The 15,057-nt window shown below is 39.4% G+C and overlaps 1 protein-coding gene across 1 annotated transcript; it reads right to left on the reverse strand.

The window, feature by feature from the left end:
• Positions 1–3,793: 3,793 nt before the first annotated feature.
• LOC119885210 (ankyrin repeat and BTB/POZ domain-containing protein BTBD11-A-like) lies at positions 3,794–5,531 on the reverse strand. The gene has a single exon (XM_038695361.1). The coding sequence runs from the start codon at positions 5,339–5,341 to the stop codon at positions 4,469–4,471; it is 873 nt and encodes a 290-aa protein (XP_038551289.1). The 5' UTR covers positions 5,342–5,531; the 3' UTR covers positions 3,794–4,468.
• Positions 5,532–15,057: the final 9,526 nt, after the last annotated feature.

The following is a 15,057-nucleotide window of genomic DNA, read 5'->3' on the forward strand; positions in this document are numbered from 1 at the left end:
CGACCTCGCACTGCAACGCTAACTATTGGATAAGAAACAAAAGACCTGTGAATGAATGGAGGGACCTACACTCCCTCGACCCCGTGAAGCACTACTAAACCTGCACAAAGCTACCCAGCAGAAGAACAGTAAAGTATCACTGCTCAATTTTGTTCTGTACTTCACAAATGATGTCTGTCTGTCTGACCAATTTTACAAAAATGAGGTCTCACTTTGGAATTTCAAATGCAACAACAAAAAAGACAATTGCACCTCGGTTACTCACTCCACACTGTACTGGTCCAGTGGTTTCCAGGGGATGTGGTGCAGTACTATAATTTACCATTTTTGTGTACCTCCAGTTTCCCCAAATTTGCCTGTTGAGTGTGTGATCTTCCACATTTCCCAGAGCGCTGATGGTGATAGCAAAGGTTTTCTATGCAAGAAAAACTAAAGAGTGAGGAGAGAACAATGCCATAGACCAGCATGCCCAGCTGTTCAAATTACATCAAATTACCCTGCAACAGTGTTGAATTTCACATAGATTGCCGTCCAATTGTTGAATGTCGTGGCAAAATGGTATGTCTATAAAGAAACCACTGTTTCTTGATTCTGCAGGACTGACATTAAAAACACAAATTTTCTTTCATCATGTCTTTAGATAAAGGACAGGTGCAACCATATTGACATAAAAATATAAAATTATATTAAAAATATCAAGCAACTAAAAGAATTATACAATATACAGTACGAGTGCAGTCCATTTAATGTTAGATAAATGCAAACCATATGATTAATAAAAATACCTTTTTGTCAGGTTAGAAACTAATTTTTAACTTTTTAATTTAATTTATTTATGTGGCTGCGGCTGTAGCAGTGGATTCAGCTGTAAACACAACATTGACTTACTATCATTTTTAAATGTTGTTATGGCGAAGATGTTAGCAAACAAGAACGACATTAGCATTTATTTGGAGTCATGCTACTGGCAACCTGATGAATGTTAAGTACAATATTCACTTTCCTTTAAGCTCTATTTTTGCCTGCACCACCTCCAGAAGGAAATATTTGACTAGCAGCAGCTATGCTCCAACTACTGTACAAGCTAGTCACTAACTTTTTCTGTCTGCTGTTTGGTGGGAATGATGCGCACAGTGGGTTTATCAGAGCTTTATGGCTAAATACAGATTTCCGTGGCTTGAAATGTTGTTGATGAGAGCAGTGAAAGTGAACCAAAACATGCCTGTTTGGCAACCTGTCCGTCTGAAATAGAAGGAAAAAAACATCATGAAACACAATCGGCCTGGAAGTGCAAGGTACATTACCTCCACTTGTTTAAAATGTCTTTAGGGTGAAATTTCCTTTTAAATCTTTCAACCAAACCAGCTCTGCCCTGACTTGAAAGTCATCTCACACCTAAAGTGTGATTAGAAACTTGTCCTCAGGGTAGTTCATATGCCTGAGCGCTGGATATCATGTTCCACTAGACATACATCTTTAAGAAATCAAAGAATCATTATGTTCCTGGTCTAGTGGGAGACATAAGAAATATCCCAACATATAGAGGAGTTTTCTGTTCAGATAGGATACCACAGCCGAAGAAGGGAAACCCAACACCCACCTACAAATAACAGTGAGTCAGACATGGTGAGAGGAGCCTTTGACATCTTGATGTATGTGTATGTCGGTGAGTGAGTGAGAGTGTGTGTGTGTGTTGGGCTTGTGTGTGGGAGGCCTGCCATATGCTAGATGTGCCAATGCAGAACTGTAAGGTGCAGTAGGTGAGAACAGACATTATAGCATAGGGTAATTATAGATCCTGTGTTGAAGCCTGACACATCAATTCATGAAACGACCAAGAACATGCTTTCTCCCCTTGTTGTAAAAATGTATGTACTACAAAGAAATAAATGTATTGCAATATCTAACATACAGTATATACAGTACTTATACCTGCAACTACAGATCAGTGTATACGTAAGACTGTTTTTCTTTTATTGATCATTGCTGAAGGTTTAAAGAATTAGTTTAACATTTGGTAAAATACACTTATTCACATTCTTGCCCAGAGCCCATTAGCTTAGCTTAGCATTAGCAAACTGTATTCTTCCCCCCAACCTTTTGCCGTAGAGAAAAAGTCCCCCAAATGATTTAGCTTATTACAAACGTACCTAGTACAAACAGTTCAAAAAAAAAAACAGACACAAATGACATAACTATCTTACTGCCTTTGTGAATGCACAATAAAAGGAAATCCACTTTGGTAGAAGAGATGCAATAAAGATATTCATAAAGGCCTCCTGACAAAGCTAGGTCACAAGCGTTAGCATAATATAGAAAAATCACCTCAATTACTCCCACTTGGCAGAGAGAAACTGAGAGAATGGATGGAGCGATGCGGAGGTTCAATTTGGCAGGCAGTGGCTCTGTTAAGGTCAACCCACCCTCAGATTGACTGGTTGTTTGGTTTCACAGGGAAGACAACAAATGACTGTGGCTGTGCCACGTCCTTATCTGTCACTGCAGATAGAGGGTATCTGGAGGTTTAGAGGTCCTGCAGGGTCACAATAAGAAATGTGGTGGAGGACAAAATCTTCCACAATATGAAACTTCCCAAATTCACTTAACCAGTCATCCTCTGGTGCCCCAACAGACGCACTACCTTTGCTGTCTGTAAACCCATCCGCATTAAACCTGCAATAATTTACTTTTTCTCACTGACATATTTTCACCTTTTATGTTGATATGGCAAGCTTCAGAGTGCACATGCACATGTGTATATCCGAACAGTGAAACACAGTAATACAGTTATCCGAGGGAAAACCGAAATCAATGAGTAAAATGACACTATAAAGCTTTCTTTGCATTAAACATAGTCACTTGTTACAGATGCATTGTTATTAAAATCTAGATAGTAGCCCCCTTCAAGTGAATTTTATGCCAGTAATTACTTTATAATAAACAACACCATGCACTATGACACTTTTTTAGCCTTAGGCATTACACCAATATTCCACATGCTCCAGACATTTTTCTTGCATCTCATCCTATTCACTGGCCTAATGCACCACTGAACACGCACCATACCATCTACAGCTGGAGCATTTGCAGTGTTTGGAGTGCGCAGAGTGATTGAATATTGAAATTCAATACTGTACAGTCTGTGCTCATACAGTAAACTCTAATGTTACATTAGTAACAGTCTCTTTGAACTGTGACCAGTCTTGGCATTTTTGCACTGTGTCAAGATTTACAGAAATATAATGATACTATATGTTGTCATCACAAAAAATTAACATTTATGTGTGTACCATTGTAAACAAATACACATGGAAAAGATAACCAAACTGACACGCATGTTTACCAAAGATATTTCCCTGTACCTTTAAAACAAAGAGTTACAGTGAAATAAAGTGCTTTTCTCCTGATGCCAGGCTTCTGTTGGTGATTCATCAATACAGTCACAGAGACTCTCTAAGTTTCTCTCTCTGTGTGTGCTGTCTGTCTCTCTTTCTCTCCCTCACTCTATAACTCAGTTTTATTCACATCACTCTGTATAATGCATGATAGCACATAGGTCCCCCAAGGCCTTTCATTACATAAACTTGTTGCAAGAGGAGCCTCAGCAGCACTTTTACAACATCCATCAAAACAGGGGCAAGCATGCGTTAGAGTGGTTGGTGATGTATTGCTGCTTAAGCTTCAGTGAAGTCTGAATACAATTACACTTATTTTGAAAGCACACACCAAAAAAGTGTTCTTAACACTTGGAAAGCCGGAAACTACCGGAGAGTACAGGATCAGTAAATGTACACAGGAATGAAAGACCTCCCTCTTTGGGTGAAAAGAATAAAATCCACCTCTGCAGGGCATCATTGTATGAAACCAACAGGGAGAGCCCCTTTCACTGAAAGCTCTCAAAGCCTGGGGATATCAAGCCCTGCTTCATCATTTCGTACATTAACAAATCAACCACATACAGTATAGCATACAGTATGAGACGGAGCAGGCAAGCTGGCCTCAAGAGGACCCACTCTCCCATTCTGATCTCAGTCACTCATCACCTCCCTGCAGCTTCTGCAGCTCTCTTGCACTCTGAGAATAGGAAGCACTGTTTCAGCTGCAGAAAAAAAACGCTCTTTCACTTAAAGTTCACAGTTCCTCAAATCAAATAGAGATATTGAGAGATTGTAACCTTTTCATATCAGACATCTCATCTGGCAGCAAGTGAATCTGGGAGAGGTCTTTATATAAATCCTCAGACATGTAATAGGCTACTTATGTTCATGGTGCAGGTTCATGGATCAGTGCCACCTCCCTTATTACATTAATATGTGATCTGTTGGAGTAGATCCAATGAAGAAGGCTTTACTTTGATATGCTGATGTAAATATCTACTGTGGTTTGCAAGGGGAACTCTACAAGTGACAAATTACGCATATGATGTGTGGTAAGGATATGAAGTGGAAGAAAACCCTGTGGCATAGACTTAGAGTATCATTAACTCACCGCTTGCATTCTTCCCACAGATCAGGTGTTGCCAAGGCAGCAAAGACCCCCATATCTCTGCATCACTGTTGACGGCCTGCTCCAGGATCTCCACGGTGAACTTGGGGATCCCGTTATCCCGCTCCAGCAGCGCACTGCGCAGCACCCGCGCGTACACATCGCGGAAGAGGCTCTCCATGCACGCAGCTAAGTAGATCGCGGCGTGCTCGTGGATCCTCACCGCAACCCTGCTGTCGACCATCCACCTGAAGAACTTCCCCACGTTGAAGATGAGTCCGCAGCGCACCGACTTACCGCGGCTAAACTTGTCCTCCTCCGTGCTCATGTTGTACAGGGACAAGGCACTGAGGGCCGCGCTTATGCAGTTCGTCGAGACGGTCCACGACAGGACGATCTTTATGGCACTTTGGATCTCATGTTTGGTGCATTTGGCGTAGCGCAAACTCAGGCGTTGCGCCTCCTTAGCGACCCTGACCAGGGCCCGGCTTATCAGCACCGAGAGCCTAAGCAGGACGTCCTGCGGGGGGGTCGGTAGGCTCATCTCCTCGTCTCTGCTCAGTGCGCTCACCACTTCCCCGAGGCTCCACGGCACATCCTCAAGCTCGGGTAGTTTAGCGCACTGCCCGGTGCTCTCCAGGATCTCGGCGTCTTCGACCAGGACCGTATTAACAGTGTCCAGACTGTTGTGTCGACTGTGCATCGAGTCGGTTAAATGCCAATGATTCCCCCCATGTGCCTCTGAGCAGCACAACGACGCACTGGAAGATCTGAAGGAGTCGGCGGCTCCACCATAACCCGAGTCTAGCGTCAAATCCTCCAGGGTCCTCGCTACTGACTTGCTACTCCTTGCCATAATTGCACTTCATACTGTAAAAGAGGGCTTGGTAAAGTGGGGGAAAATATTCAAAACGGTGGAGTTAGGGTGCGCACGAGCTCTGCTGACAAATAGTAACCTATTCTGCTTTTTTATGAAAAGTCCGTCGTATAAAGTTAAAGAATAGTATCTCACTACAGTGCATCAACAGTCACACAGTACTGTTCCAGCGCAGTGCCTGACAGATGGAGGCGGGGCGGCGGAGAACCGAGAAAAGCTATCAGCCAATCGACTCTCGGGATGAAGCCGCAAAGAGTTTTATTGGATCGCTTCAGAGGATCAATAACAAGTCATTGATGTAGCCCATGATGGCTTATTAATAAAAAGACGATGTCAATATTGAGCAATTTGCTTGTTTCATTGTCTACAGCCCTTTGGACTTGAATTATAAACTTAATTTCTCAAAACATTGGAATAGCACAAATGCAGGAATCCTGTCAAATGTTAGCCTACATGTAAAAGTAAAATGTAGAAGACAGAAATTGCAGTAAATAATAAATCACACAATATAGAAGTTGCTGATATTATATAACCCTGTTTAGAGGACATGTCCTCCAGAGGATCAGGCTATTCAGATATTTTCTGAGGACCCATGTCTGATCGTAACATGACTCAAGACCATTAATAATAGATTGCATGCATAATGTATCCTTCTCTGCTCCTCTGGAGGAGAACTCATTGAAAAGATCTGAATTACTTTCAAGGTCATTAGCTGGGATCATTCACAGGATCTAACCTAGTCATTAGTTTTTTTCCCCTAAACCGAGCTCTGTGGAATCTGCATGAACACCAATCCACCTTGAATGGAAACATGTGGAAGTACAATGGAAAGTACAGCAGTGGGAATTTGGTTTAAGTTAAATGAAAACATAATAATAATAATAATACTACAGGAAATAATCTAAACTCATGGTAAAAAAAAAAAAAGACAAATGACTCCATGAACTGGAGAATGCTCACTGATCAGTGGGACAGTGGCTGCTTTACAGAGATGCAATGAGACTGTAGCTTCTGCATTTGGCGGCAGGTTGAATGTCTCTCTAGAGCCACAGTGAACCCTGGTGTTGTGCAGTCAAACTTCACTTTATTTGTGAGGACAAAAGGCTTCAATTGCACAACACATTTGGCAAAAAAAATGACGTGCACTGGAATTTTTTGTTTGTGTTAATGGAAAATTGATAAAAAAACAACTAAAGTTTATTCTCCACTGGGCACAGACCTTTTTCACGGAAGATAGGCTACTTAAACATGTCATGGTAGGAAACGCTGGCTTAACACTTAGCTGCTTCAGCTTCAGAGTCCTGGTATTGTGCATGCTGGCTCACGGTCACACTGTCATGACTTACTGCACACTTGAACATATAAAAGCCATTGTTAATGGTATTATTAACACCTGTGTATTTCCTAAGTCAACATGTCTGCTGTAAAAAAGACTAGTCTGTTAATACATTACATGCTGTAGAAATCCATTACAAACACAGTATGAAGACATTCTGTTCAGAAGGTCATATAGAAAAGGACAAAAAAAGTGCAGTGTGCAAAAGAAAAACATGTTTCTCCCAAACAAACTTATAGCGACCTTAAATGTTTTAGTAGGTTCTCTCTCTGCTCTGAATGTGAAAATTGTAAACAGAACACTATCCTCATACATTACTGCAAGACATACAGAAAGGTAGTAGGTGAGAGAAGTGAGAAACGCACTGGACAATAAGGTGAGAGGGAAACAGATACTGTATTTTAGTAGCATGTGGAGTATCAGTATCAATGTGAAACCTTGGGCAATGAGGCTGATGGTCAAAGCTGATTTGGATAGGGCAGATGGGGCAGGTCTACCTCAAGTAGCTTAACCATGTTCTTCACCCGGTATTGTGAATGTGTAAGATAGTCACAGATTATGAAGCTGGATCTTATCCTATCATTTAAATAGAGAAATCAACAGTGCGAAAGAGAGAGACCTGGTTTCATAAGAGTGATGCCCTCGTTCTTCAGTTTCAGGGTGAGAAACAGAGAGATTTACTGATTTTAATTTTAATGTTAATTTATCACACTCATTGCTCTATGACAGCTCTATCTTTTGAGAAAAAAGCTACGATGTTGGGCACCAAAGAAGTTTGGAGAATCATTTCTTGTAAGATTAAAGTAGCTAAATTTGGTAATAAAACTCACCTCGAAGGTTTTTATTAGTCCTAGAAGATAATTTAATATCACAGCAGCGGCCAGGAGCAGTATGTAAGAGGTTACACAACTCAGATTAAGGTAAATAAAAAAAGATAATTTTGTGGCAAAAGCCCTTTTCTAGTTAAAACCTATCTGGAGCCTAAACACAAACTAAGTGACCTGTTTTTAAGCCATGCTATTGGCATGGCTATAAGGATGACAATGTTTGTCTGACAGTCTGCTGGTCAGTCTACCAGTTTGGTTGAGACTGAGATATCAGCAACTATTAGATGACTGACATAATATTTGGTACAGATAGTCATGGTGCCCAGAGTACTTATCTGTCACTTTTTCTCTTGTGCCACCAGCAGTTCCAAGTTTTCATCCTGTGAAAAATCTCAACATGGATTTAATTGATTTGAACAAACTTTTGCACAGACATTACTGTTTCCCCTTAGGATGAATTGTAATAGACCAGCACCACCACCAGGCTTTCAGGCAACTTTCAATTTGTCCAAAATGCTATGGTGTTAGCATGAAGGTAGTGGATATAACTCACTGCTAAAGATCAGCATGTTAACATTGTCATTGTGAGCATGTTGAAATTAACATTTAGCCAAATGAGCTGCTGTGTAGGCCTACAGTCGCACAGAGCGACTAGCATGACTGTAGATATTCTTGTTGCATATTACATTAAATATATATATAGGCCTATATACTGTATGTGTATGTGAACACATGTTGAACAGTATAGCGGTACTCTTTTTGTGTGTCAAAAAGTGGCCAAAGCTGTGACTGATTTAACCAAAGCAAATAAAACCCTTGAAAAATGGGATGAAGGGGATTCCAGGGCATTTCAAAAACAATTCCTGGTTAAGGCCGCCATCTAGTGTCCGTTTGCAAAGCTGTCAGTTGGTTGTTTGTTGTGAAACTAGTGCAACCAAGTCTTTGACATGAGCAATCAGGATAAATAGAAATTAGGCTACTATAATTCTTCAGCTATTAGGATAGTGAGAACTATGGATACAATTTGAAATCAAGAAAGGTTGATCAGTGAGCAGGTGAAGTTAGCAAATGCAAACTGCAACTAGTCCTTGGCTAATAACTTTTCACCAAAGACAATCAGCACAAACCCAAAAGCTGATTCACTGAGTAAATCACTTTGACTGTGTGATGCTGGAGGGTATGCCAGGGTATGAAACAGCATGCTGTAGGTTTATAGGTACATGCACTATAATTTAGGCTGCTAGGAAGTGAGGGTTGTGTCAGTCGGCAAATACTAGGCCACTAAGGCAGTTTCTGAAGCAGCTGAAAAAGTCTGACAGGAAGCTGCAGAAATCATTTCATAACTGAAAAAGCAGCTGAAAAAGTCCGACAGGAAGCTGCAGAAATCATTTCATAACTAGTTATTACGGAATAGCTAAAATACAGACTTTAGTGCCTTACATTAAGCTTTGCTGTTTTCTTTTAGACCTTGGTGTCTGAATCACTGAACAGGCTGCTCAAGCCAAGCTGATCTTTTCAAGACGACGACAACAGAAATAGAAATCGTCAGGTGTACAATGTTCTGCACAAGTTAAAAGCCTGTAAAAATTATTGTAGATATGCTGTAGAGCTCCACAGGTCTGGGTCTGTGGCAGTAATATCTTTTGACATCCTGCTCCAGGGTGATACAGCACATTCCCTCTTACTTCAGCACAATTCTCTTACATCTTACAGTGGCATTTTGGTGTGACGTAAAACAGCAGAAATAAATCTTTTGCAATACCCCTTTTAGAAAAAATTGGTATTTTGATTGTGTAATTAAAATCAAACATTAGGCTAATTGTGGAGTAAAATGTGAAGAAAGTTGGTTAAGAATGCTTTACAGCCATTTATCTTACACTTCATGTACAATAACCTATGCAAGAATTACAACAAACAAAGAAACTATACATACATACATATACATCACATATTGCTATGCTGTATGCTTACAATGTTATTTAAAGGGAAAGTCCAACCTACATTAGAAGTCACATCAAGTATAGCTCAGCTTTGTTTTTCACATACAAATGTCTCTCTATGCTGAAATCATAAATATACCCTGGGATAAATGTAAATGCTCCGTATTTGTATAGTGCCTTTCTAGTCTTTTTGACTTGACAAAGCGCTTTTACACTACATCTGCATTCACCATTCACACACATTCATTTACTGAAACAGCCACCAGGGGCAATTCAGGATTCAGTATCTTGCCCAAATTTGAAGACTTGAGACTTGCTTGACTAAAAACAGACAAAAGACGTAACTTGACTTTGACTTGGTGTTCATGATTTCAGACTTGACTTAGACTTGAGACAATGACTTGAAAATTACTTGATTTTTAAATAGATACTTGCATTCGCTCATTCCTAATAATCCTGCAACCATGTGTGCTTCACGTAACCATAGCAGTCCGGATCCCCGTAACCAGCGGCGTAGAAAAAGACTGTTACATGTAGTACAACACAGACATTCAAGGATTATGTTGTCGATGACGGTAGGAAGAAATGAACAGCGGTGTGCAAGTTTTGCAGCTCAAAACTCAGTGACACGACCACCACAACATCCAACTTCATCCGTCTCTACAGAAGCCATAAAGAAAGGAAGCACAATAAAATGTCCTAAACTAAGAAAAATGTTGACAACATACAGACTGAGTGAACACAGCATGCCCATAGAAAAGGGTCGCCACAGACAGAGCTGCACTTTCTAACCTCATGCCCTAAATATACACTAAGACAAAAATACTTTGCAAACATTTCCCAAGTATACCCCAAAATTCAAATTCATATCAGACACACAGAAACTCCCCTATTTACTGGGAGAAATGTCCCAATGTGAAATAATTGCTGCAAAATATGTCTCCTCATGCCATGAAGTCAGGACAACCAGTGGAAAGTCAGACTGATATATAATTGTACAAATTTTCAGATTATTATTATTTTGATTGCTTGATATTTTAGCAATTATCTATTTTTTTTATTTTTTTTATTTTTTTTAAACACACACACACACACACACGCTTTCATTACTTTACGCTTTAATTACTTGTTTAATGAAATGTATGTGGTTGACTGTTCTTTTGTAGTTTCTATGATGCTTTGGCAATATTGTTATTATACATTCATGCCATTTGTCACGATTCGGAGGTGGTGAGCGCAGAGGAGGTGAGAGCCCAAACGCAAGACACCAAGGGAGAGGTACAGTTCAGGGGTTTATTCAAATTACTGAAACACAGGGTGTACACAGAAAGGTGCAGACAGAGTCCAAAATAAAGTCGAATCCATACAGCACCAGAACTAGGTCCAAAACAGGCACGTAATCCAGAATAAGACACCCTCCAAACACACGACTGAGTGTAACACACTACACATGACAATACAATAACCACAATAACCGGACACAGACTGAAGGAACAAACAGGTATATATGCACACATGGGTTAACGAGCTGGGAGGGAGCAACACAGGTGACTGGGATCAGGTTAACGAGGGAGGCAAAGAGACAGCAGGAAAACAGAGTGACAGGCAGGCCAGCAGAGAGACAGTTAACCCAGAACACCCAAGTACACAGACCAAAAGTAAACACTATCACATGAACTGAGACACAACTAGGACACAGGGCTGAGATGCAGAGCTAAACAGAACCAGTAGATGAACAAGGGAATACACAAGACTAAACAGAGAACACAAGACCAGGGACCAAAACCACAAACAGAAAACATGGACCAACTGCTAAGGTTTAACTAAACAGGACAGAAACAGGGATTATAACACAAGGCCTTAACAGGGACCGAACTAATGACACAGAGTGGCTAAGTACGACAAGGAAACAGGGCAACACTGACAACTCAACCACAGACTAAGATAACTGAACAGATAAACACAGAGAAATAATAATCAAAGGAATAACAAATCAAGCAGAGCATACAATGACATTAACAGACTGGACACAGGACAACAGACCTAAACCCTTTAACAACATACTAAATAACTAAGATACTGAACTGATCAAATATAACAAAAACTCACAAAGGGCAAAACTGTCCGACAGGCAGAATGTGACACCATTAAATCTAATTTAAATGTGAATTTGAATTTGAAAGGTATGTTACATTTGTGACTGCGGCTTTTTAGCTAACTTAATTTCAATATACAATCACCACAGAGGGTACAATCAGCACCTCTGTCAGACCAACCAGTACAATCAAAATTGACACGACTCACATTTGAAGCCTCATACTAGTAATTTAATCCACCGATCGATTAAAGTCCAACAAAAACGGTCTTGTTACATTGTCAAAGGTCCAGACGATCCAATCCAGTAAAAATATTTAGTCCAAAACATATTATTCCATCAATAAATCCCCTGCGACTGCTGCTGCATCATTTCATATTTGCCGGCAAACGTGGCTAATATGTCATTATGCCGTAACAACTCCGATGTAAACAAATTTGATATTTTGTATTTAAATTGGCCGCTGAACTCTGACCTTTCGACTGACAGCTAATTTGACCCAATAGGAGTTCACATGTCCCTTTTATAGCCTACAGCAACCAACGAGAGCCCACGCTGTACGGAAGGGCCAGCCCCTATTATTTTGTGGCTAAGCCCCGCCCCCCTTAGTTACTGTTGCTAAGTCCGACAAACTGCCTGTGTAGCCGCTGTGTATTACTGCACTCCCCGGAGAAATATTGTCAAATGTACTTGAAAAAGCGAACTCAGAAAGAAACAGACAGTTTTGCAGTTGCATTATACATTTGAAGTTATTCAGGCTGTCAAAGGGACGTGAAATAAATTTGAGATCCAAGCTAAAACCTACTGATCACACAGTGCAAGTGAATCACCGCCTCCCCCGACGATTGAGACAAAAGATATAAGATATAGATAAGAGATAAGATATAACAACGATATTAAGGATTAATACTGTTCCTGTAAAGCTGGGTAGGTCTCTATTCTTTTTTACAATCATTAAAAAGAAGAACAGTAGGGCTTTATTACGTTAAATTTAGTAGGAAGTTAGCTAGCATATGCTAACTAACATTACATTATGAACGATCCACAGCCTGGATTTATTTTAGGTTTTGGAAAGAGATAAATCGTACTTCTCCTTTCAACCTCTCTGGGTAGCTGCTGTAACTATTACAAGTGCCCCGGGAACAGCGTTTGACCATATCTTAGAAAAATACAGCCAAAAAAAGCTAGAAAACGAATCTTTTTGCATTACAGTCAATGGAGCGCAGTAATGAAAGTGTCGGACCTCAGTTAGAGCGAGTCCTATACTGCGCTGTGATTGGCCAGCTGTGTATTCGGGGGCGTGGCTTAGCGAAGGGTCAATTGTGCCGATGACTGGCACTTCATATAGCAAATAAAATTCTGAAAATAACTATATCCAGCTTTAGGTAAGAAGTTCATGATCTACCAGCAAAAAAACACATCGGCGTCAATCTACAGCGTGGGGCAGTGTTGTTTTTGAAAAAAGAAATATGCTGGAACCTGTGTAAAACATTAATTTTTAATGGTATTGGTATAAAATCTAAAATTGGACTAGGTAAGGCTTTATGCTGTGGACCCACAGTGTAGCTGTCTGCATGGAAACGATAAATATATTACTTCTTTAGTGTGTTTAAACTTATAATAATCATTTCAAGTTAGACACTTGAATAGGCATTTAAAACAAGTTTTACAGGAATGGTAATAGTTTACTGACACATGTTTCTCTATTTTTGCTACCCCATTACAATAATCATTGAAGCCAATATATGAATAAATAATAAAAACACCTTTGTGTGTAGTTCAATTTAGTTAGAACAGAAACACTCACTGCATCTTCCAAAATGATCATACAGTTGAATTGCCACCTCTCTTAAACAAACTGAGTTCCTAAGAATTTTATATGACTTGATTAGTGACTTGCTTGACTTTCATCACAGTGACTTGGGACTTGCTTGAGACTTGAAGGTTAAGACTTGCTTGTGACTTGGACATGCACTGTAAGAAAAGATACACCATATCTACTCAATAAAAATGAGGCAACAGATTACAAGCAATATTATTAATTAAATATCACAATGTTTGGTACTGAGTAAATTAATAGTTATCCATTTAAGGGCCACACATACAAACAACGACTCACACTCACATTCACACCTAAGGACAATTTTTTTAGAGATACCAATTAACCTAGGCTGCATGTCTTTGGGTGGTGGGAGGAAGCCGGAGCACCCGGAGAGAACCCACACGGAAACATTAAACCCAATGTACTTATTTACGCAATTTCATAAAAACATACACTCAAAAAAATAACTCATTGGATGAACTCAATTAAGTTGTATAAATATATGTAGCCTCACCTTAAACTCAGTACATTCATTCAGCAGAATGTAAATGAGGTATTCAAATTAATTTGTATGAAATACATTCAACAGAATGTAATTGTGTTAGACTAACTAATTTTTATCAAATACAACCAAACTGAAATAATTATATTAACTAAATGAAACTGATTTACATTTGTTCAAATCAAATTTATTTAATAAATTGGAAAGGAAATTATCAATTAAATATAATATAAATTATTTTCATTTGATCCCCCATCAACATACGCACGAGATAAACGTCGTTAATGTTTATTTAAACTTATTTTAAAAATACATTTAGATTTGAACATCTTTTACTTGGAGCCCTCCGCGGCTGTGGCTCAGGAGGTAGAGCAGGTTGGCTGTTAATTTGGAAGGTCAGCGGTTCAATCCCCGGCTCTCCCTGGTTGCATGTCAAAGTGTCATTGGGTAAGATACTGTTCCGCCAGTGTGTGAATGTTAGTTTCTGTTTGAGCACTTAGGCTCAGTGTATGAATGACTAGTGAATGCAGATATAGTGTAAAACCACTTTGAGTGGTTGAAAAGACTAGAAAGGTGCTATGCAGATCATTTACTAAAAAATGTTTCTCTTGTTCCTCTTGTTGGATGTTTGAGCTGTACTGTGCTGAAACATGTAGAATAGAATTCACTTTATTGATCTCCACAGAGGAAATTCACATATTATATATTAAGGATCTATCAACACGCAAAGGATGTAGGAACCATGATAGCGGAAATGCTAACCCGCATCCTTCAAAATAATCGTTTGACTTCGATTCATATGAATTCTTTCAAAATGTATTATACATATTATGGTGCAACAAAATCGCACTACTACATTAATATATAGCCTTTCCAACAGAAATCAACTTTGTGTTGCTGCTGAGTCTCTTTTTCTGTGATAGCTCATTTTATATTGTAATATACCACTACATGCGTTCTTCTTACTAGCCCAATGATATAAAAAGAAGTTTTCTTACCTTAGTCAACCAGTTAATTTTTGCAAGGTTCAAATGTCTTGTGGATGGTAGCCTGCATTTAAAAAAAGGCGCACTTTGACAGGAAGTGTTTTTCAATTAAAATTTTCCTGATTACATTATTTGAATTCACTCAATATTCTCTCTATTTGGGATTAGACAAATATAATGCTTATGT

Source organism: Micropterus salmoides, unplaced genomic scaffold (genome assembly GCF_014851395.1).
Source record: "Micropterus salmoides isolate LMB-PRFRI ecotype aquatic unplaced genomic scaffold, ASM1485139v1 Ms_hic_scaffold_3945, whole genome shotgun sequence".
Lineage (NCBI taxonomy): Eukaryota > Metazoa > Chordata > Actinopteri > Centrarchiformes > Centrarchidae > Micropterus > Micropterus salmoides.

Excerpts from the sequence above, each read along its gene's own strand:
- LOC119885210 (XM_038695361.1), bottom strand. The coding sequence starts at position 5,341 with ATGGCAAGGAGTAGCAAGTCAGTAGCGAGGACCCTGGAGGATTTGACG.